Below are 23,516 nucleotides of genomic sequence, written 5' to 3'. Positions count from 1 at the left end.
GGTGGATTGGACTTGAAAAACTGGACCCTGACCATTCCTGGCAAAGATGGAACTTTATGGGAAGGTGGCCATTACACGCTTACGGCATCGTTTCCTGACGAATACCCAGCCAAGCCTCCCAAAGTTCGGTTTGATAGTGGATTTTACCATCCTAATGTATATCCTTCTGGGACCATTTGCTTATCAATACTGAATGAAGATGAAGACTGGAGGCCTGCTTTAACCATGAAACAGCTTGTAACCGGAATTCAAGAACTACTAGACAATCCCAATCTCAGTTCACCTGCCCAGCACGAGGCCTTTACAGAATACTCTCGAGACAGGGAGTTGTACAATAGAAAAGTTCGTGAGCAGAGTCAAAAATACCCTCCTCCATCTTAGTGGCTAGAGGATGAATCTATTTATTGAGTGCTAAATGCTCTAAGAGAAACTTGGTTTGTTTTCAGTTTCCAGTAGCTAGTTTGTTTTAATAGAATTATTATTTGACAATAAGGCCTTAGTGTGTAATGTGTGGAGCATATAAATAATGATATGCGGCTTCTGTGGGGTTCATTCTCGTAACAACCGTTAGCCGACAACATGAGTAGTTTATATAAGGACTTAAGATTCCAGGCTCCTTATAGCTCCCAAAATGTATGTGTTATTAGTAGTAGAGGCGTGCGATCAAGCTAACGGCGAAGGCATTTCGGAAATCCTTGGAGGAGTTTGGTGATCAAGAAGCAAAGCTGAAATCGACACAAGATGTAAGTGAAAACCCACAATCAGGATCATTCGACGATATGCCTTTGAACAAAATCAGGTACTGACTAGTAAATTAACTTATTAGACGTTTCAAAGTTTGGTTCATTCATCTGGACGACTCAAGCAGGAGTGAGTAGTGCCCATTTACAACAACAACAGGTCCTTAATTAACAAAATCCATAGACTTCTAGAGACGCGAGAACTGTTAGCAAAATCTATTCCTAGGAGCAAGTAGTACCAGAGCAGGAAGATACAAAACTGTTTCTTCTTATAGTATACGCAGTTTATACTTCGGAATATTATCCCCCTGACATGACATGGAGAGGCCATGGAATCTTAGGACCATCGGGGTCATTAGACGAGCCAGTAGGGCCATACAAGTTTAGGTTGTATCGATTCACAATATATATTTATATGAAAACTATTTACTCTCCAAACTGATAGCATACGAGGGCCAACACGGCTAAGGTATCATTTATAAAAATCAGGGCAATGGAGGTTTACGAGGACCCTGTAGGTGAGGAGAAGGTGGAGGCGGTGGTGGTGCACGGACTGGTTTTGATAATGGCATACCAGGGGGTGGGGGTGGAGGTGGCATGGTTGGGGGAGGAGGGCGAGCTGGTGGAGGTGGAGGTAGTGGCCGCGACGGTCGATGGTCAGCCTGAAAAGCAGCGCCACCTTCCTGACTAGCAGCAGTTGGACTATTATCATTTGCGATGGTTGATAACAAGTTTGTCGTCGATGAATCTTCTGAAGGAAACAAACTCTCTAGTTGCTCCGTCATTACAGTTACTAAATCCATGCATATGGTTCGCGCATTTGTAACTTGTTCCTTGCTGTGTCCATATATGTGGATATAAAGATCTAGAGCCTCATCTTGACCTGATCCCATACCCTTCACAACAACTGAGGTTAAAGTTTCATTCGCAATATGATTAATATTTTGGCTATTCTCACCAAGAATAGCTTCATAAACCTGCTTAGGAGACTGACGTGTTTTTATATCTACTCCAACTTTGGTCTCAAAATAACCTGGTCTGTCAGACATGAGAGTCACAGATTGATAACTAGCATTCAAGTATTGTTTATCTGAAGAGCCCGGAATTGCTGTCGGATGAGGCCGAGATGCAGGGATGGCTTGGGAGGCTATGGGGTGAGGTAGCGATGGCGACGGTGTCGAGGTTGATAGCTCTTCAAGCTTACTTCCGTTTACGGCAATACTATTGGCACCACTAACAGGCTCGGCACCCATTATCGCCTTTCTCTCTTCTCCTCCTTCAAATAGATGCATCATATCTCGTCGTCTAAATCGATTTTCATCCACAAGGTGGCCCAAAAATTGCTTGGCAAAATCTTCAATTCGCGCTATTGCCTTGTCCAAGGAGGCTTGATCAGGAGCTTCCACTAGCAGATATAGTGGAGGATCCCTTACAGAAGCCCTAGACTTATCAGGATAGTACCGTCCTTTTGTTATCACTGTAGCTCCTGTTTCTTCTTTTATTGTAGCCAGAGTCTGTTCTTTAGTCAGAAGATATTTGTTTCTCAAGTCATTAATCTCAACTCTTTCTGTAAAAGTTTTAGTTCGAATGGGCAAAACTGGGGTTGTTAGTGCAGCTTGTGCTGGAGGGGTTGTGCTTTTATTTGACCGGCTTTGTTGGGCCATATTCGCAAGCTGAGCATTGATTTTTGCGGCTGCCGCAGCAGCAGCAGCAATCGCTGCGGAAGCATCAATCTTTGGCTTGCTATTCTCGTTAGATTCTTCAGTAGATTTGGATTTGGGACTAGGTTCGTTAGCTACCGAAGTACTCTCACCGCCACGGTCTTTCCTGTCTCTACGACGTCTATTGTAAGTATCTTCATCATCACTATAGCTCTCACTGTCATGTTTGCTATGTCGATGCCGGGATCTTCTGCTGTATCGCTCCTGCGAATCATCTTTCCAGCGAGAAGTTCGATGGCCATCTCTGCTCCTTGTTAGGCTACGGCTTCGACTCCGACTTCGACTCCGACTTCGACTTGGACCTCTCGTAAATCTTCGTCTAGACCGTTCCTTATAACCATGACGCCTGACGTAGTGACTGGAGTTTGAACTTGACTGAGAATAGTCGGAATTATCATGTTCACCATTGTCTTGATGTTTACGGACATCTGAAGAATTATGCTCTTGATAAACTCGATTATACAATTCAGTATCAGTGTTCTGTTCTCTAATTTCAGGCCGAAATCTTCGGTTCTCAGAATCTGGAGAGTTTTGATTTGCCGAGATTGCACTAACATTGGCTTGAGCCGGATTTTCAGCCATTTTGTCTAATTTTACTTTGCAAAAGTTGAATGCTGAAGCATTTTGTATGATAGTGGCATTGCGATCGCCAATTAACATCAAAATTCAAAACATGCTTGTTATGCGTGCGTCAAGTACTTAATAGCGCTACATAGATAGCACAATTAAACAACCAGTTCACACGACAATGGGAGCTGATATAACATATACATTCAGGGAATTGAGCCGGAGTAAAAGAGAGCAGCTTCTGAATAAGGGTACGCAAATCAACAGCACATCCGTGAATGATCACAAACCGGATAGATTAACAGCAGAATGCTTGGATATCAATGACAAGATCAAAGAGCTGGCCAGTTACTTGGCAGAAATCAGACCGTCCTATCTGTCCAATTCCCGGGTATCCAGTCATGACGAATCTCTTACGGACAATCAGCGAGATGAAATTGATTATGAGACGAGGTTGATTCTCCAAAGACAAATGGGGAGACTTCGGGCCTTGGAAGAGCTGGAGAAGAGAAGAATAGAGAACTCACACAGTGCGTCAAGAGTTGCTAAATTTCTTCGAGACCCAAAGAAGGAAGGGATTGATACGACAATCAAGTTACATAGGGCAGGAATGTTTTGGTATTTGAATGATTTGTTGAAGACTGTGTCGGATACACACGCTGCACAACAGGAGATTCGACTTTCGAGACAGTTAGCAAAATCCAAGAGCACATTTCATACTCCCCAAAATCCTTTGAATACATGGGACAAAAAGGAAAACTTTGAAACAAATATATCGAATGTCGCACACGATACCCCTGAGCATTCGAAGCCGAGTTTAGAGCTCTCGCCACAGCAAGTTCAACTCCTAGAACAGGAAAATTCTTCACTGCTCGAGGAATTAGAAGTAACACATGATAAAGTCAAACAGGCAGAGCAATCCATGTATGAAATAGCGGAACTTCAAACTTCGCTAGCAACGCATTTATCGTCACAGAATACCAAAATTCAGAGTCTAATGGATGATGCATTTAAAACATCATCCGATGTCTCTGCCGCAAATGAGCAACTAGCTTCTGCGAGATCAAGGAACAGACGGGCTTCTAAAATAATTATTTATTCTTCAGTTTCACTAGGCCTCGTGCTGTTGTTTTACGATGCAATGCTGGGTTAACAGGAATCCACACGAGACTTTTTAAGCAGAATACCACCAGCTGATTAGAACTGCATATATGTATATTTAGATATAAAATAATTATGTCTCTACGCTGGTACTGTTGATGGCGTATTCTCTTTAGATGAAATTAGTGAATCAACTACACCTGCTGCAATGGTAGAACCACCCTTACGAAGAACAAACCTTCCAAGTTCTTTACTGTTGGAAAACGTGTCCAATGGGATGGTTTGATCACCTTCCAGCTCAATATCCACGGTAGCAGTTTGGCCGCTGGATAGAAATCGAGGCTTTTTCTTGATAGGGGTTCCTGTAGACTTATCTAAAATGGATACTAGTCTGGATATTTTACAAGGTTCGTTTGTACGTCCCCGGTGAAGAAGCACTTTCGTGCCAGGAAGGAGGGGCCTTGCCACGTCGAATACTACAATCCTAGATGTGAACTTATGAACAGATTCAATATTTGAATCTTGGTTAGCCAAAACATCACCTACGCTGACTTTATCCAGATCTATACTTGTCGCCGGTACACTCAGTAGAATGTTGTCGCCAGCGATGGCCCACTCCCGCTTTGATTCAGACTTGTTAGTCGAGGAATCTTCCCCTATAGGGGATATCGACCTGACTTGTGTAACCATTCCTGACGGAATAACCTTCAACAATTGACCGATTTGTACGGAACCAGAGTCAATTTTTCCTTGAACAGCAACATCGGACGTATGTGGAACAGCGTAAAAATTTGCGATTATCATTCGAAAATCCTTTTCATGATCCTTTTTCAGAGAATAAGATTTTTCATTGATGGCGATTGATTCTAGCTCTGACAAAATAGTTTTCTTTGATGAATACCAGGAAACGTCAGATTTATTATTTACGACATTGTCGCCATTTAATCCAGATACAGGAATGAAGGTAATCTTCGATAACTGAAATCCAACTACCTTGGTCAGAAATTCTGTGAGTTGAATGCGTATTTCCTCGAATCTATCAAAAGACCAATCCACAGTATCTAACTTGTTAACCGCCACCAAAATTCTGTCCACACCCAAACTTCGCACCAGTATTGCATGTTCTTTTGTTTGTCCATCCAAGCTGAATCCGGATTCAAAAGCATTGGTAGCAGAATCAACGACAAGAACTGCCACATCGGCTTGCGACGAACCAGCAATCATATTAGGGACAAAGTCTCGATGGCCTGGCGCATCCACTATTGTGAACTGGATTCCATTTGAATAGAAAGTACTGACAGCAATATCAATTGTGACCCCTCTATTCCTTTCTTCTTCCGTTTGGTCCATTACCCATGCTAACGCAAAAGATCCTTTCCCTACATTTCCTGATTCTTTGGCATATTTATCGATGATGTGCTTATCCACAGCGCCTACATCATACAATAACCTACCCATTAAAGTACTTTTGCCAGCATCCACATGGCCAATGACAACAAAACTTAGCGATGGCTTTTTGGTTTGTACCAGTTCACTACTGATGTTATACTTCAAAGGAGCTGACGAAGTGGATTTCGGTAACGGTGAGGCTACTGGTTTTTTGATTTGGTCATTCATAGCCAGTCCTCCCAACTTTTTCTCCAAATTTGAAAAACCTTGTTCTTGAGCTGATAAAACTATATCGTCAGGACTAGGACTACTAAACGCCTCAATAACCGAGTTACGTAGGTCAGAATCCAAGGCCAATGCCGCATGCGAGACGGTATTAGCCCTATATGTAGAGTTCCTCGAAACTCCAAAAACCATCCCGAACGATGATGATTCAGGCTTGCGAGCAGGAACAAGGTTTCTTAATATATCAAGGTCTAGGTCAGGAAAGCACTTGACTTTCTTCTTTGGTCGTCCTGAGGTGATTACCGTCGATTTTCGAGGCTCTTTTGTAGCGCTTGTTGAATCAGACTTGAGTGGAGCTTGTTGGGTTATAGTTGTACTACTAGTAGATATGAGCCCCTTAGATACACCGAAGCTATCCAATCTACTCAAGTTGGACTTGGCAGCTCCTCCTTTCGATGTACGTAATAATGCCAAGGCAGACAATTTATTTCTAGTCCCAAGTTCACCCTCATTAATAGTCGAAGTGCTGGATCCCAATGATTTTGGCGAATTAATTTTATTCAGCAGACCAACTGATTTCAGTGCGACCTTCGATGAAGCCAAGCCGTCATCTGCGCCTCTACCACTTCTGGATTTGGCGAGGGCAGTCAATTTTGAAACTGGTTGCGATTCCAACCCTGTGAGACCTTGATATAAAAACCTTAGAAATTGCACATAACTTTAACAAACCTTATCATTATATCCCCACCATAAACTTACCTTTGCTTTCACTTCTCTGAGAAATGAGATTTTTTAATTTTGAATCTGCTTTTGAGGTAGCGGATATAGCAGAGAGAGACGCTTTTTTTTTCTTTTTCTCTTCTTTATCTTTGAAATATTTCGCCACCTTATCCACATCAAAGTCATAGTGGTATATTGACTCCTTGATCTCGTCATCGTTAACTTTGAGACCCCCTAATAATGACTTGACTTGGACCACGGCCATCATAAGGTCTTCTTCAAATAAGTTAGATCTTGGACATTTATTCAATATGTTGTTACAGCTTACCTTCATCTCCAGAATCCATCTCTATATTCATTGTTAGTATCTTCATCTGTCTTCATTTGTAGACTTTAGAATTTCAAATCAGACTCACCATCCTCGTAGTACTCTTCGTCATAATCGATCAGATCTAAAACTTTAGTTAGGATTTCTAGCAATTGATTAACTTGACAGATTCAACTCACCATCGTCATCGTATACTGGTGGTGGGGGCATGATGTCTGTGTAGCTATATGTTAAAAGGTAGAGTTCAATCCTCGTTGATAATGAGTCTGCTGCAGGTTTAGCATGCGGCGTCTCTCTAAAGTCAGGCTCCATGAACCGACCTCAAGCATGAGTTACTGTAACAGATGTCTTAGTTATAATGAGCGACCTTATTGAAACTACCCTATTCACTTGTCCCTTGGTTTATATTTATTCGATTCCCCCCTTGAAGAGTATATCTGCTGGTCATGTTGCTGGTCAATGGCCAGTTGATAACCCACTATGGCAGGGAAGGTTGAGGGTAGTAGAGGTGGAAGGTATTAGCCAAACTCATAGCGCGAACAAAATAGACTGTCACTTGAAGCTCGAAGACTCGAATTCTGGAGAGCTGTTTGCCATTGCCCCGTATTCTAAGGATGGGAATGGTGTGACAGCTGCCTCTGATTCATCTAGATTCTTTGCAATCACTGTAGTTGACGGAGACAGACGGGCTGTATTGGGGATGGGATTTCCTGATAGGAACTCATCGTTTGAGTTCAATATTGCATTGCAAGATTACAAAAGGCATTCCAATCCACAAGCAGGACAGCAGTTTCTTAATCCCTCGAAACATATAGATCAACAGAAAGACTATTCTTTGAAAGAGGGTCAAATGATTCACGTAAATATCAGTGGGTCCAATGGTGCGAAAGATGATTCTACGGAAGATGCTGAAGCTAACACGGTAATCCCAATGCTTCTTCCCCCACCGCCATCTTCCCGGCGCTCAAAAAACCGTCAGGCATCTCCCCCCAAGCCCTTAGCTACCGATGACGATTTTGGCGATTTTCAATGAAAATAGCATACATCCATCTACCCCCCTTCTATCATCTTTATCAAGAATGAATCTATTCATAATATTCATTGTTTACATTAAGCCAGAATATAGCATGCAATTTATTTATTTACAATTCGAAAATCTTCGTTAGAGCCGCAATACTTCATAATTCACCTCTACTGGGCATCCCGAATCCATAGTCGCTTTCTCCGCTGTCGGTCATTTCTTGCTCTGGCTCTTCGTGGTGACCACGATTCTTTAATAGTTTCTAGCCTCTCATCCATTTCTTTTTTATATTCAGGATTTGGTTTTGATGCAACTGAAATCATAAACTCTGAACAGCTGAACTTTTCCGCCAGGGCTCTTCGAGTCCATTTATTAGGATCTGACGTTCTGAGATTATGAATTTCAATAAGATCCTTTTCAGTCAAATTGTATTTTTTCTCCAGAGGCTCTTTGAGAGCCGGGATTTTGTCTACTGGGAATTCTTCACTGTTTACCACAACAGTTCGCTTGTCCTCTTTTGGCAGAAAAGCAGCTGGTGTCTCATAGGGACTGGGAGCTGCCGGCGCCGGGTTATACACCAGCCCTATAGGGAGTTGAATTTTATTATTGGATGCTGAACGTTTTGGATTATAAAGGGTGGGAAATCGAGTTGGAATAGCCTCTCTACCAGGATTTGTGTGCTTAGATGATGCATTTCTAATGGATCGAAGAAACGAATTTCCACTCAGTCCAAGAGTGACTCTATGTTTAGAAAGCATTGTTCTATTCATAAGCGTTGACCGGTCTGTCAGCTGGATGTCGAAGTTACGATGTATCGAACTTGAGTAGACCAAAAAATTCATGCGGATGTAACCCTAATATTGTACCCTAACCCCAAAGGCTTTTAGATTTGGACCCTGCCTACATTATTATTGATCCTGGTTAGTGATGTAGACCAAACACCAATATTACCATTACATAATGGTAGACGACCCAGAGTATATCTCGCAATTGGCAAGGCAGATAGCTCTGCAATTGAATAGAGATAGACCAAATGAAGCAATAGCAGCTCAAGTGCTGAGACTGGCCGACAATCAAAATGGCATTGATGCGTTCATACGGTCTTGTATGATATTTGGGAGATTTGATAAGGAGTTTTTAATAGGTGTCTACAAGGAACGAAAGTGTGAAAATAATAATGCGAACCACAGTATTGGAACTGATGGACCCATTGAAGTGAAACTTGAAGTCCAATCAGCTTCGCCACTAGACGACAACCTTGACCGATTTGAACCAACCAATAAAATTGAAGTCAAAGATGAACCAAAAGAAGAACCAGAATTCACTCAAGTAGAACAGAATTTTAAATTAACCCAGAGATCTCCTAATCAAAGAAGACCAAAACTAGAATCAATCTCACGTCATGATCACGATCAAGAAGATATATATTTAGGCCCGCAGCTTGTGGTTAAGAGGGGTATATCAGAGACCGCGCGACAAAAACTAGACGACATCAGAAAAAAGAGAGCGATCTCTTATTCTGAGTCTGAAAACTTTGATAATCCTACAAGCACGCGGAATTCTAAAGCGACTAGAACCCATGATACGAAAAAGAGATTCATCACATCAAATAATAGTGGAGATCTGTCTGGTCGATTCTTAGTTAGAGGGAAGTCTTCTTTTTCTGACTCGCAGACATCTTCACATTCACCTTCACCTTCACACTCCCCTGGATATGATGAAGAGTCTTTAGCGGCTCTAGACCGCGACTGGTATAATGCTGACGAATTCGGACAAACTGCTGGCGATGATGACCAATTCCTCGGTGGGGTCTCAGAAGCAAATGCTGTCCTAGAGGCCAAGGTTCAAAAAAGAATATCTATGCAGACAAGACAAAGGCACAAAGACATGGACATGTGGGAACAGAACAGAATGAGAACATCTGGAGTAGCAGGCTCGAATGTTGTCGATTTTGATTTTGACAATGAGGAGGAGAAAAGAGTACATTTGTTTGTGCGCTCTCTGAAGCCTCCTTTTCTTGATGGACATCAAATTTTTACTACACAGAAAGATCCAATCTCAGCTGTACGAGATCCCCAAAGTGACTTGGCTGTTTTTGCAAGAAAAGGATCTGCCATTGTAAGGGAGAGACGTCAGCAGAGAGAACGCCAGCAACAAGCTAAACAGGCTGCTAGTCTCGCTGGAACCACATTAGGTAATGTGATGGGTATAAAAACAGGCGAGGATGAGGATGCAGCTTCGAGTACCAATCAGTCAAACAAGTTTTCGGATTTTTTGTCATCGAACTCTAACCAGGCATCCAAGTTCAGTCGAGAAAAGTCCCTTAAAGAACAAAGACAATTCTTGCCTGCCTTTGCAGTTCGCGAACAGCTTTTAAAAGTTATTCGAGATAATCAGGTTATTGTAGTAATTGGCGAAACGGGATCTGGTAAGACTACTCAGTTAACCCAATTTTTACTTGAGGATGGCTATGGTAGCCGGGGCCTAATAGGTTGTACACAACCGAGAAGAGTTGCTGCTATGAGTGTTGCCAGGCGTGTTAGTGAGGAAATGGAAGTGAAATTAGGTGATGAGGTAGGATACGCTATCAGATTTGAGGACTGCACCAGTTCGAAAACTAAAATAAAGTATATGACAGATGGTGTGCTTCTGCGAGAATCGCTTGTCGACTCTGTTCTATCAAAGTATTCTTGTGTTATTATGGACGAGGCACATGAAAGGTCTCTCAATACTGATATACTAATGGGATTGTTCAAGAAGATCCTACTTAAAAGGAGAGACATCAAGCTTATCATAACATCGGCAACTCTGAATGCTGACAGGTTTTCGCAATTCTATGGTGGGGCACCTCAATTTACTATTCCCGGTAGAACGTTCCCGGTTGATGTTTTTCACTCAAAAGCTCCTATAGAAGATTATGTTGATGCCGCCGTTAAGCAAGTGCTGACAATACATTTGCAATCTGGGCTTGGGGATATTCTTGTGTTTATGACTGGCCAAGAAGATATTGAAGCAACTTGTGAGATGCTAAAAGAGCGCATGTTGTTGCTTGATAAACCAGCTCCACTCGAAATACTGCCTATTTATTCACAAATGCCAGCAGATTTGCAAGCCAAAATCTTTCAACCTGCTCCTGATGGTAGTCGAAAAGTCGTAATAGCTACTAATATTGCTGAGACTTCTCTAACAGTTGATGGTATATCCTTTGTGGTCGATAGTGGTTATTCAAAGTTACGGGTTTATAATCCAAAGCTAGGAATGGACTCTCTTCAGATTACACCTATATCACGCGCAAATGCTGGCCAACGATCGGGACGAGCTGGTAGAACGGGTAAAGGTGTTGCATATCGGCTATATACCGAACGCGCTGAAGAGGAAGAAATGTATCCTCAAACTATTCCAGAGATCCAAAGAACAAATCTGGCAAATACTCTACTACTTCTAAAATCATTAGGTGTTGATAATTTGTTGGAATTTGATTTCATGGACCCCCCTCCAATGGATACTTTAACAGTTAGTTTGTATGATTTGTGGGCCCTGGGGGCTCTTGACAATTTTGGTCGGTTGACGCATTTAGGGAAAAAAATGTCTTCTCTTCCAATAGACCCGTCACTTTCCAAACTTATTATAGAATCTGTCGAGATTGGATGTACCGAGGAAATGCTGACAATCGTGTCCATGCTATCCACGCCATCTGTCTTCTATCGACCAAAGGAGAGACAAGAAGAATCTGACGCTGCCAGGGAAAAGTTTTTTGTCCCAGAATCCGACCATCTGACATTACTACATGTCTATACTCAGTGGAAATCTAACAGGAAGTCCGATGCATGGTGTGGCAAACATTTTCTATATTCTAAATCCCTGAGAAGAGCCAATGAAGTTCGCGATCAGCTTGTTCTCATTCTTGAATCACAAAATATCTCAATCAGATCATGTCATGGTGATTGGGATGTTATCCGCAGATGTATATGCAGTGGCTATTTCCACCAAGCAGCCAAAGTAAAGGGTCTCGGCGAGTATGTCAATCTAAGAACTCACGTAACAATGCAACTTCACCCGACTTCTGCATTGTACGGCCTTGGCTATCTTCCCGATTATCTTGTATATCATGAGCTTATTCTGACATCAAAGCAATATATGTCGACAGTGACAGCAGTCGATCCTCGATGGTTAGCTGAAGTAGGAGGGGTTTTTTACAGCATTAAAGAAAAGGGTTACTCGGCGGGAAACATAGAAACGGAGATGGCATTTTCCAAGCAAAAAGACTTGCAAGTACAAATAGAAAAGGACACAGAGCTATACCAATCGATGAGAGAAAGGAAGAATACAGAGAAGAAGAAAAAGCAAAAGAAATCAGTAGTTGTACTTCCTGGGAAGGTTACAAAGTCTTTCAGGAGAGGAATGTGAAGAAATTAATCAATAGTTAGCATTTTTTAATGTACAATATTTACAAAGATGACGTTCATTTACATAATTGACTTCACAGACGAAGATTAATCGAGAATGATGTTGTCTATAATTCTAGTCTTCCCGCCATCCTTATTAGGCACCCGTATAGCTGCGCTAATAATAGCACCAAGTCCATTTTCGACTTTATCCACTTCTTCCAGACTAACTTTGTCTGATAATGCAATATATTCAACCTCAACCAGAAGATCAGACGACTTAAGCACCCTGTTAATTTCATCTATGATTTCCTGTCGAGAAGTCTTGCCTGCTTTATATGCGGCCTCTCCAGCTGATAATGCTTCAAATAGTATCTTGGCTCTTTCCCTACTTTCTGTTGTCAAATATTCATTACGAGAGCTCATTGCCAGGCCGTTAGGCTCTCGTGAAGTTTTGGCCACTTTAATTTCTGTTGGCAGCAGAAGGTCTTTAACGAGCCTCTTCACCACTATAGATTGTTGTACATCCTTTTGACCGAAATATGCCCTTTCAGGGACAACTATATTTAAAAGCTTAGTAACAATTGTTGCAACACCACGGAAAAATTGAGGCCGAATAAAACCCTCCAGCTGTTCGCTCAGTCCTTTGACTTCAACAAATGCCCCTCGTTGTTGGGACACGTCTAAAGTAATACCAGATGGATACATATCGGCTACTGAAGGAAGAAAAACAATTATTTCTGACGATTTCATATCATTCTCCAAAGCTTCTAGTTTGTCAATGTCTGACTTTAATGTTCTGGGATAGTTATTGAGATCTTCATGAGGTGCGAATTGCGAGGGATTGACAAAAACTGATACCACGCAATTATCATTTTCTTGGCAGGACTGAGAAACTAAATTCAAATGACCCTGGTGCAGAGCCCCCATGGTGGGAACTAGGCCCACAGTCTTATTTTCTACGATCTGTTTTCTTCTCCATGCTCTGAGCTCAGGTACCGTTTTGATCAACCGTACCGATCTGAGAGACGAAGTGGAAAAGTATCTCGCCCCTTGTCTGCACAACATGCTCATAATATTTTCAAGGAACCAAGGCTAATAGTGGACCAGAATTAAAGCAAGGGAATAAATATGGAGATTGTTCGGTAGCTTAATATAAGTTAGGTGGGACGGGATGATTTTTCAGGGGTCTAGCCGCATATTCGCCGCATACACTATTTGGGGTGGGAAATTTTTTATCTTGTATTCAAGCAAATCATATTATTATTGTTAGCGATAGGATTAGACTCAATTTATAGAAATGACTGTAAAAAAATGGTAGGGAGGATACTAACCACTCTGATTCCTATCCTTTGATCAAACTTTAAATCTGCGGCTTCATTTGCGCCGCGCGGGGAACGTGCATGAAGATGAGAGATTGACTAAGTACGTGATGCGCGTACTGATAACAAAAATAAACAAACCTTGGTAACAATACTGAATGAACCATAGTTGGTGTGCCGACGAAATTTGGTATTTAATCGAACGTACTGTTGATTTGCGCTTCACTTGCTCTTTATCTATAGATAAAGTGAGAAGCTTTGCGTATTGCAATCTTTGAGATTACCTGAATATCACAGAATCTGATCCTTTTCTTACCTACCAGAATATTGTCCGTCGAGAAAGACTCAATCAGCTCAATGCAGCAAGACTTTGTACAACCGAGCTATTCACAGGGGTCTTATTCAACACGTCGTAAATCAAGGATAGCGTATCAGCAGCAACCGTTGGCAAGTTTGGACAATCATAGCTTAAATATAATGGCTACCCCAGCGTCTAATAACAGGCTCAGAAAACCGTCCTTTCGACCATCTCTTGCACCAGGTGGAATCACTACAAGCCAGCAGCTCTTTTCAGGAGCTTCGTCTATTGCTCCCCCTTCTGCATTACGAGGTGTAGGTGGTGCGCCACCCAGTGCCGCTAGTCGCGCAAGGCAGTCGATTGTGCCTTCAAGGGGTTTAAGTGGAGTTTTCAACAATCGAAATACACTAGCTTCCTCGGGTCAGTTAGATTTTACAGGTGGTGTACCTGTAAGCGGTGCCGGGGGTAGTAATAATGGCCCGGGTAGCGGAGCAGCCCCAGGTAGCGTAAGGAAAAGCATGATTCCAAGCGCCCCTCCCTCGAGTGTTCGTCGCCAACCCCCACAATCGGCAGTCTCCCGTCAATCATCTTTTGGGATCGCTGGTGGTGGGAATTCTGCCTTCTACTCGTCTGGAGCTCCAGTTCTACCGCCCAGCTCTAGTCTTCCGCCAGCCTCTAGAGACCCGAGACCAACGCGAGACAGAGGTTACATGGCAACAATATCCCAAGAGATTTACGAATATCTTACACAGAATGGTTTTGCAGTGGAAATGAAGCATCCTCTGACACCCAAAACACTTAAAGCACCTACTCAAAAAGACTTTGTTATGCTTTTTCAATGGCTCTATCGACGTTTGGATCCAGGATATAGATTCACGAAGGCCATTGACACGGAAGTGTACTATTTATTGAGAACCATACAATACCCATACTTAGAATCGATAAACAAATCTCAAATTGCTGCTGTTGGTGGTCAAAATTGGCCAACTTTTATGGCTATGCTCCACTGGATGGTTCAGCTAAATATCACTATGGAGAACTACGACTGGGAGACTGAGAATGCCCAAAGTTCCGACGAGGGAGTATTAAGTCAGATTTTGGACCGGTATGCTGCTAAGTCTTACCGCTCAAAGCTGGATAATGAGATGGATTTCTCTGAGTATCGGGTGGAGGTGGAGCAGGAAATCACACAATTCTCTGAATCAGTCCAGGCCAGCATTCAGGAAGCAGAGGAGGAAATTGAGCTGATTCGTAAGCGATATCAAGATCTGCGTAAAGAAGCTGATAATTTTGAATCTTTGGAAAAAAAAGGACAAGCACTTGAGAGCGATCTTGTCAAGTTCAAAGATTATATTGATGCTATGGAAACACGTAAAGCTAAATGGACTGCTATAATTGACAGGTTGACCCTCGAACTTGAAAATGCAGGTAAGGAATTGCGAGTCATACAAGAAGAAAAAGCCTCGCTACAAGATCAAATCGCTGCTCAAGGTTTGACTCCCAATGATATAGACCGCATGAATGCTGAGCGAGAGAAGCTCATCAAATCACTGGAACAGTTAGAATCTAGACAAGAGGAAATGACTAAGCAAATGAATGAATCGGAACTTCTAACTCAAAATGCTTTTGATGAAATGGAAACGCAGCTTCAGAAATATCACAAGGATCTTTATAAAGTAGGCATTGATGATAGTGGCTTTCAGATTCCTTCTACCTTATTCGATACAGCATTTGCAGATGAGAACCTTGGTAAGCGGGTGGACCAGGTCCTACAGGGTATTGATCTACGCAACTCCATCCGGCCCATGCTTCAACGATATCGCCAAGAAATTAGCGAGCGTATTCACCAGTCTCACGATGAGTCCATTAGGTTGCAAGAACAGCTCGATCGTACGTCGGAAGGGCTCAATGAGAAACGTGATCAAGTAGAGACATTGGAGGCAAAATTAAATGCCAATAATATCACGTATAACGAGATATATGAAACGATGAATTCCGAAGCCACCACTTCGAATGCAAAAATTGAGCAATTGGAACGAGATATACACAGTATGAAGTCAGCCACTCAGCAGGAATTATTGCAAGTGGAGCAAAAATGCCATGATATAGCAATTGAGCATGACAAAGTGAAAAATGCTGTTTTGACTTCCCGAGCAAAAATGAACAACGATCTTAATCAGTTGATCACTTATATTGTTTCTTTCAAACTGTATGTACAATCAGGACTGGAAGATTATGAGAGTATGGTGACTGAGGAGTGGAATGCGCAGATTCAATTGGAAAATAATCTTAAAAGTACTGCTCATGGCGTTCTTTCTCCACTGGACGCTGATAGCGCCCTTTAAAAGTATTTATCTACTAGTATAATATTTGACGAATATATATTTAAATCACATTTTGGTTTTTGATCGGTCATCAATTCTCCCACTAGCATCCATACTGGAGAATGGCGCGACAGTACAATCAATTTAACGACGGTCGTCGACATTTTACACCTATTACTACAGTGACATATCTCACATAAGATGGCGGGCTTCAATCTACTAGACAGGGATGATTGCCCACTTGAATATATCCTGTGCAAGGCAATCCAGCTCCTGGTGAGTGATATAAACTTCAAAACACGAGCAAGTGGTTATCTATCCATTACTATAGGTATTGGGGATTTCGACAATGTGATTTCCCTGTATGTACAGTATTTATAAGAACTTTACACTAGGCTTTTAAATAGCACTACTGTGACTGGCAATGATATTCATGAACTAGAATATTTAGTGATGTACCTTGTCCTTTGGTCTAATGGACGTTGAGCTTAACGTTGGAAAGTGCATATTTACGGGGACCAAAGGCCTCGACATAGTCTGGGATTATAGACTAGCATAAATGTAACATAACCCTAATACATGCATAATACGCAATATGATTACGGACTCAAAATTACACTATCATATGTGCTTCCGACATTTAAGTAAAAACCTGAGAATTACACCCATCGCAGTATATCAAGGTATGTGTTGATTTTTGTTATAGTCTGGGGATCAGGGTCCAGGGAAGATGCAGGGAAGGAAAATATTGTTGTACAGCAAATCAAACCTATCTCTTTATTATGAAAAGAATAATCCAGGAAACTGCTTACGAGCAGTGGCCGGTGCCAGTTCTTAACGAGACTATCATCAAATTTGAATGAGAATTATCTGGGAACCATCAAGATTACTAACATGATTTAGTGACATGCCTGCTGCGTTAGAAGACCCTACTCAACCCCCTCATTATCGGCCTGATGTTGTCACGCCGAACCTCGAACCTTACACGGTCTTGCTCAAAGATAGGGAAACTACTGCTACAATTTATCCCATAACCGCGCCGGATCAACTGCCTATTGGGTTGCTAGCCTTTTTGTGCGATGAATTTAACATGGAAATTGAGCGTGGTGATACTTTCCCATTATTTGATACGTTACATATCGATACGTTTCAGAATTATTGGTTTGGATCGTTTGCAGGGGTGATGTTGATAGGGGATGCGCCCACTATTCAAAATCGTCGCCAATGGGAGAAGGAATGCCTGGGCACTTTTTATATCAAACCGAACTATCCCGGACGCTGTGCACATATTTGTACTGCAGGTTTCTTGGTTAACGCTGGAATTCGAGGGAAGGGCATCGGAAGGACCCTAGCTGAATGTTATTTAGAATGGGCACCGAAATTGGGATATACTTACTCGGTCTTCAATTTGGTGTTTGAAACAAATGTATTGGCAAGGAGAATCTGGGAAACGCTAAATTTCAAAAGGATTGGTCGTATAAAAGCTGCGGGTATTTTGAAAGGTTTAGAAAATGCAGTTGATGCAATCATATATGGAAGGGATTTGGGTGATGGCGATACCGAGAGTGTCGGTGAACTTAGATTTGATAAGATCAGGTTTTATCTTGAGACCGGTCGCTACCCTCCAAGGTCGGACCGACAAGAGAAGTCGAGACTCCGCTCATCTGCTGCTCATTATAAGCTTCGTGATGGTAAATTGATGCTTAAGAATAGAGAAGTCATTTCTGATCCTGAGAGGCAGTTGCAAATAGCAACTGAGTTACATTTAGTCTCACATGCCGGTATCAACAAAACAACCTCGCTAATTACTGAAAGCTACCATTGGACTAGAATCAAGGATACAGTAGCAGTTGCAATTCGAAATTGTGCAGAGTGTCGTGAATCTACTAGACCAAACCAGAGAAGACATTCTGTAACACCTGATCATGATTTTGTTCGATCTATTAATGGATTGGATGATATTGCTGCAGCCACCGCTGCGGCTGCTGTTGTCTCAACCTCTGCGGACGCTTCCACGTCAAATTCTGCTTCATTTTTACCTAATGAAAATGATAGCCATCAGCAATTTGAGTCAGATAATAATCAGCTTCGCGACCCGGCAGATGCTGCTAAAAAACTTGGAACTAACGCAACTTTACTGACGCCTATTGGTCTGGCCCTGGGTCCTGATGTCGATGAGAAGCTTATTGCAGTTGTTACCGCGCATCAACAGCGACAGTTGGAGCGCAAAAAGGCGGTTCTAGCAGCCAAAGAAGAGGCAGATCCAAAAGCAACACTTGTGGATTCTGACTCCTTACCGAAATCGCAAATTAAAGTGGCTTCTAGGCTGGATCCTCTGATACGGAATCAAGGTGAAATTGATTTGAGAACTGGCGCTTCTCAAATTGACTCTGGCTCGCAGGCTCGAAATCCTACTCTGACACAAGCAAGAAGTAAGTCCCGAACCCAGGTGCAGTCTAAATCTTTATCGCAGGCAGTAGAACATGGCCCAAGGTCGACGAGCTCGCAGCCACGATCAGAGGCTTCTCCTGTTGATTCTTCGGGTCACACTTCTAATTTTGAAATGCAAGAAGAACAACAGAGTGAAGAGCAGTCACAGACATATTCTGTGCCTCGTCAATCTGAAGTACAGTTGGAGACTGAACTACCTACACGGTCGCTATATCACGAACAGGACCAACAGGAGCAACAACGACAGCAAGACGAGCAGGAACAGCAGCAGCTGCCTCAAAGTCAATATCAGCAATATCAGCAATTTCAGCAACAAGATCAGCAGCAACAGCAACAGATGGGTGGACATAGTTCTCGGCCGCTGCCACAATTACCCCAGTTGTCGCCGCAGGACCAGCAACAAAGGGCACAGTTTCGTCATTATCAACAGCAACCTGCCTTCCAACAAGTTCAGCATAGTTTACAGTATTCGCAGTACACGAATCAACAACATTATGAGTCACAAACGTCACCACCGTATCATTTCCAGCATCAACAAAGGCTTCCGCCGTTTCAGGACCCTACTCAACAGCATGTCTCTCAACTACAATCGTCTAGCCATTCCCGTGAAGCTAATCCCAATCCTCCATATGGTGTTAATTCTCATCAGTCTCTTCAAAGACCACCTCCACCTATACAACAAAATCGCTTGCCTTCGATTAGTTCACAACAATTTCCGGAGACCTTCTCTCATACAACTAGTTTTCAAACCGCAAATTCTGCCTTGGATCCACAAATGGAGAGTTTTGATGACCAGAATCCTGAGGATATTGCTATTGCTAGGGCACTGATTACTGAGAATAGCGGGGATGAGGATGGAACCAATATGTTTACTTTGCATAGAGCATAAGGAGAACTATATATTTAATCTCGTGTTATATTAATGCCAATAAAAATTATACTTAAGGAGTCAGGTACTTCTGTAAAGGAGGTAGCCAGCCCAGATATCTCTTCAGGAGCGACTCTGTATATCCATACTCCTGGGGTATATCTCCGAGATACTCCTTTTTCGTCTTGTCCATGCGATCAATCCTGGACTCCAATTCAAGAACTCTCAATGCAAATGCGTCAACTGATTCCTCAACATCTCGTAGCTTAGATGTCAGCATCCTACTCTCGTAATGCAGCCTTGCTACAAGTGCATCAACGTCATTAATCAGATTTTTGACATTTATTTCCTTTTCCATCACCCCTTGCACACGACTATTCAAGCCATTAACGAGAATCTTGTCTTTATTCAAGAATAGACTCATCGACTTGATTTTCTGGTCATACATATGTGAAATATCACCCAAAAGAGAGACCTCACCTACAAGCTTTTGCCTGGTCCTCATGGCGGAAAGGTACGTTTTTGCAAGCTTTGGAGCTGGTCTGTCGAATTTCCACTTAAGTACAACCTCTTCAACAATACTGAAACTTTGTGTCCTCCTAAGGTTATATCTATCCATCTTTTTTTCATCATTATCGACGAATTTACCTAAGGAACAATCATCATGAGCTTGTTGGCAGCAGATCAGTCCATCTGTATCAAATTGACATATTCTACTATCATCCTTCACTTCCTGACTTTTGTCGAGATGATCACTTTCGGTAGGAGCGACATCACCTTCATCCTCACTAGATTCATAGTTACCGGTAGCCAAATCTTCGTCAGATGTAGAATAAGGGGAACGAAAAGAGCTATCTACAGGTGTGATGGCACTGCTAGTCGTACTATTGCCAGACACGCTAAGGTATTTTCTAAATCGATGTGATCTCTTCGAACTTGCGGCAGAGCGTTGCTTGCCCGTATTTTCATACAGCCATGGCTGTTGTTCTTCAGTCAAAGTTGCTGGAGGCTTGAAATTGTGTTGCTCGTCCTCATAATTTTCATTATCCAAGGACACATTTGATCTAGTTCCGTTGACTCGATATCGTACCTGTGTAGGCTTCCGCACTGATCTCATAGCTTTTTTTATATCCAAGTTAGAGCTACTAATTTCGGATACAGTCAATGCTTCGAGCGGTATCCCCGTTGTTGATGTACCACCAGACATTATTGTCCTCATATGGCCCTTCCCAAGCCACAGGTAGCGTGCACGTCGGCCCTGTAAATGATTCAGCAATCGTTCAATATCAAGAACTTCTGCATCCGCAACATTTTGGACCTGTTTACCCGACACCTCCTTCATAGTACTTTTAACAATTCCAAACAAATCGGAATTTGTACCTTTACTACTAGTCAAACTGTATAACCTCCGAATAGTTTCGATATCCAACCTCGATGTTCTTGGCAGTCTCTCATGCTTCTGAAATTGCTTAATACACGTAATAAACTCCTCAGCATCAAATGGATCTTTGGGTGGTTTGTAATTCAGCGACGCAAGTCTACTTCTAATTCCTGTAATAAAACCAATAATTGCCGATACCGTCGTAGGCCCGAGCATTCCGTCTTTTGGATAAGCCCGATATCGCATTTTGCCCATCTCATCCCACCAATTAGAGATTGCACGAACGGATGCATTACACAAAAGGCCATCTACCAGTTGTGGCTCAAGTAAATTGCAATAATACAAGCCAATCTGAACCAAAGTCACTAACTCGCGAACGGCAAACATTATTGGTACTTTGTCATGAGTCTTGAACAACTGTTTGAACTTGTCAGAACACGAATCAGGGGGCGCGCCAATAGTGAGAACCAACCTACCACCACATCCTGTCCTCCGCAAATCTTCATTTACATCAAAATAATCGGTTGCTTTGCTTATGTCTCCATCTGGCACAGGAACAATATTCAAATTCGATGGAAAACTTGACAAGTTTGATACAAACAAAAGTCCATGACCCGTCTCCTTTGGTCTCAAATGCAACTTGAAAAGCTCATCAAAATGAGCTCTAATCACGTCTGACCACATATTTGTGTCCTTTGGTAAAGATAGGACACTTGCCCTAATTTTGTGTGCCGTATTTCCAGTGTAACTTGTAATCGATGCATTAAGCTTCCTCTCACAAGCCCATTGCTCAACAATATATACCTCATAACCCTCTAATTCGATTGAAGACTCGACCAGTTTACACCCTGGCTCGTTGACTAGCCGAGATACTGTCGTTGTATCGACCATTATATAACGGACTTTGTCCGCATTGGAGTTTTTTGTGGATGCTTTGGAATTGTAATTCGTAGACAGATTTGTAAGCAATTGGCCGTTTGAAGAGACTACTAAAGTCGGTGACAGTGATCTGGAGTTTCTTGTCCTACTTTTTGAAAGATTCCCTTTGCCACTAGAAGCGTTCGAGCTTGTATTTAATGAAGTTGATACCGGTGTTGTAAGATATGTTGAATTTGGACTGTTCGCAGATGTTGATAAGCTTGTGCCATCTTGACTCAAGCTGTTCTTTGACATGACTAAGTCATTTGCATTTGAACCGATCTCAGGACCAGAGTCAGCATCTTGATTTGGAGCACTAGTATCTACATCAAAATCTTTGATATGAGTTGCTGATACCGATCTGGACAAAATTTCAGATCCGGTGAAACCGTTAACCGCCCCGTAATTTGTTAAACTGGTCGGGTCATTCGGAGAGCTAGTTGATCTCGTGTCTCCATAATGCTTTTCCGAAAGGCTTTTCTCCTTTCCCTTAACTTCCCCGTCTTTTCTTAGTCCAGAGAGAACAGTTGCTGGTAACTTCTTAGCGAGCAATGGTAGGGATACTGTAGTTTTGGATGGTGATGCGTGGTATATGGGGGATATCCTTTCTTTAATATAGGCATAGCCTGGTTCCATGTTGAAACAAAGCGGTGACCCGTTTCAATGAGTAACCAAAAACCCTGATACCCTGATCAGTCGCTCTCCACAAGTTATGTCACACTCTGGATTAAAGACAGCGAAGGGCGATTAATTATCTGGAACGTTCAAAACAATCCCGTGCTAAACTATATGGTTCTGGTTAATCAACGAGCCGCACTACCCCTCGCTTACCATGCATACCCACCGGATTAGCTCGTATCAGCCAAATAGATTTGTGTCGGCAGCTGCTCACAAGCTATGACGAAATATGAGACTGTTTATTGCCTTTATTGCCTCGACCGTCCGTTCTCATAACGATAGGTTATCATAGTGATATATTATGAATAAATTCCAATACTATAACCTATGCAGTTCGATGATTTCCATACAAACATTGATAGCTTATCTCCCCGATCATAAGTTGTTCATTTTTAATAATACGAAAAAGGAATATTAGTAATAGTATGTGTGAAGTCCTGTTCTATACACGGTAGCTTAATTTTGACAGAATTACATATCCCATCATCCATATATCACAGCAAGACTGCTCTCTTTCTTGCCTGATTTCAGGCATAATGCAGGGCATCAAGGAATCACCTAATCAGATGTTAATAAATCTGGTAAGGAAAATCAACTCAAAGAGAAGGATGAGACAAGCACCATATACTCTCTACGCCATGATATCCCTACCTGTAAGTACCCTGTAATCCTGGGCGGGAATTTCCTTATTCTAAAAGAAATATCTCACAAATAGGAGCTAGAAGATCGGGGTTCAAGATTCTTGGTTCCTTGGCCCAGTTGGTTAAGGCACCGTGCTAATAACGCGGGGATCGGCGGTTCGATCCCGCCAGGGACCAATTTTTTTTAAATCCGCTCCTTTAAGCGGAGGACAGTATAGAGTGATGTTACGGCTAGTCAAAATGTTCGATATTATCTATAATATAAGTCTGGGGTTATATGGGTGGGAACTCTATTAAGCTGCAACCCACCTGTTTTCGACAGGATCCTGTTATCTTATCTAATAATGCGCCTCATGCCCCTAACCACATTTAGTTACTGTAACGTGAAACAAATGCCACCTACTACCGCCTATCAATAGATTGTCTACTCATCGCCTG

At 42.2% G+C, this 23,516-nt stretch overlaps 10 protein-coding genes and 1 non-coding gene across 11 annotated transcripts; 6 read left to right on the top strand and 5 right to left on the bottom strand.

Annotated features, from left to right (window-relative positions):
• Positions 1-1,225: 1,225 nt before the first annotated feature.
• On the bottom strand, positions 1,226-3,043 carry AWJ20_3331 (uncharacterized protein; the record flags this gene model as incomplete). Its single annotated transcript, XM_018880341.1, has 1 exon — positions 1,226-3,043. The coding sequence occupies one exon, from the start codon at positions 3,041-3,043 to the stop codon at positions 1,226-1,228; it is 1,818 nt and encodes a 605-aa protein (XP_018738169.1).
• A 166-nt stretch (positions 3,044-3,209) lies between these two features.
• Positions 3,210-4,181, top strand: AWJ20_3330 (uncharacterized protein; the record flags this gene model as incomplete). Its single annotated transcript, XM_018880340.1, has 1 exon — positions 3,210-4,181. One exon carries the CDS (start codon positions 3,210-3,212, stop codon positions 4,179-4,181), a length of 972 nt encoding a protein of 323 aa, XP_018738168.1.
• Positions 4,182-4,270: 89 nt separating this feature from the next.
• On the bottom strand, positions 4,271-5,935 carry HBS1 (ribosome dissociation factor GTPase HBS1; the record flags this gene model as incomplete). The annotated part of the gene is made up of 1 exon (XM_018880339.1): positions 4,271-5,935. The coding sequence occupies one exon, from the start codon at positions 5,933-5,935 to the stop codon at positions 4,271-4,273; it is 1,665 nt and encodes a 554-aa protein (XP_018738167.1).
• A 1,214-nt stretch (positions 5,936-7,149) lies between these two features.
• On the top strand, positions 7,150-7,824 carry AWJ20_3328 (uncharacterized protein; the record flags this gene model as incomplete). The annotated part of the gene is made up of 1 exon (XM_018880338.1): positions 7,150-7,824. The coding sequence occupies one exon, from the start codon at positions 7,150-7,152 to the stop codon at positions 7,822-7,824; it is 675 nt and encodes a 224-aa protein (XP_018738166.1).
• Positions 7,825-7,982: 158 nt separating this feature from the next.
• Positions 7,983-8,570, bottom strand: MRPL20 (mitochondrial 54S ribosomal protein YmL20; the record flags this gene model as incomplete). The annotated part of the gene is made up of 1 exon (XM_018880337.1): positions 7,983-8,570. The coding sequence occupies one exon, from the start codon at positions 8,568-8,570 to the stop codon at positions 7,983-7,985; it is 588 nt and encodes a 195-aa protein (XP_018738165.1).
• Positions 8,571-8,772: 202 nt separating this feature from the next.
• On the top strand, positions 8,773-12,219 carry PRP16 (DEAH-box RNA helicase PRP16; the record flags this gene model as incomplete). Its single annotated transcript, XM_018880336.1, has 1 exon — positions 8,773-12,219. The coding sequence occupies one exon, from the start codon at positions 8,773-8,775 to the stop codon at positions 12,217-12,219; it is 3,447 nt and encodes a 1,148-aa protein (XP_018738164.1).
• Positions 12,220-12,305: 86 nt separating this feature from the next.
• PAN6 (pantoate--beta-alanine ligase PAN6) lies at positions 12,306-13,271 on the bottom strand (the record flags this gene model as incomplete). Its single annotated transcript, XM_018880335.1, has 1 exon — positions 12,306-13,271. The coding sequence occupies one exon, from the start codon at positions 13,269-13,271 to the stop codon at positions 12,306-12,308; it is 966 nt and encodes a 321-aa protein (XP_018738163.1).
• A 605-nt stretch (positions 13,272-13,876) lies between these two features.
• NDC80 (Ndc80p) lies at positions 13,877-16,162 on the top strand (the record flags this gene model as incomplete). The annotated part of the gene is made up of 1 exon (XM_018880334.1): positions 13,877-16,162. One exon carries the CDS (start codon positions 13,877-13,879, stop codon positions 16,160-16,162), a length of 2,286 nt encoding a protein of 761 aa, XP_018738162.1.
• Positions 16,163-17,048: 886 nt separating this feature from the next.
• Positions 17,049-19,481, top strand: SPT10 (Spt10p; the record flags this gene model as incomplete). Its single annotated transcript, XM_018880333.1, has 1 exon — positions 17,049-19,481. One exon carries the CDS (start codon positions 17,049-17,051, stop codon positions 19,479-19,481), a length of 2,433 nt encoding a protein of 810 aa, XP_018738161.1.
• A 52-nt stretch (positions 19,482-19,533) lies between these two features.
• On the bottom strand, positions 19,534-22,395 carry STB6 (Stb6p; the record flags this gene model as incomplete). Its single annotated transcript, XM_018880332.1, has 1 exon — positions 19,534-22,395. One exon carries the CDS (start codon positions 22,393-22,395, stop codon positions 19,534-19,536), a length of 2,862 nt encoding a protein of 953 aa, XP_018738160.1.
• A 786-nt stretch (positions 22,396-23,181) lies between these two features.
• On the top strand, positions 23,182-23,255 carry AWJ20_3321 (the record flags this gene model as incomplete). The annotated part of the gene is made up of 1 exon: positions 23,182-23,255. It is a non-coding gene; the product is annotated as a tRNA-Ile (tRNA).
• Positions 23,256-23,516: the final 261 nt, after the last annotated feature.

Source organism: Sugiyamaella lignohabitans, chromosome B (assembly GCF_001640025.1).
Source record: "Sugiyamaella lignohabitans strain CBS 10342 chromosome B, complete sequence".
Lineage (NCBI taxonomy): Eukaryota > Fungi > Ascomycota > Dipodascomycetes > Dipodascales > Trichomonascaceae > Sugiyamaella > Sugiyamaella lignohabitans.
The sequence above is the reverse complement of the archived record's forward strand: the minus strand, read 5'-3'. Positions and strand labels throughout refer to the sequence as shown.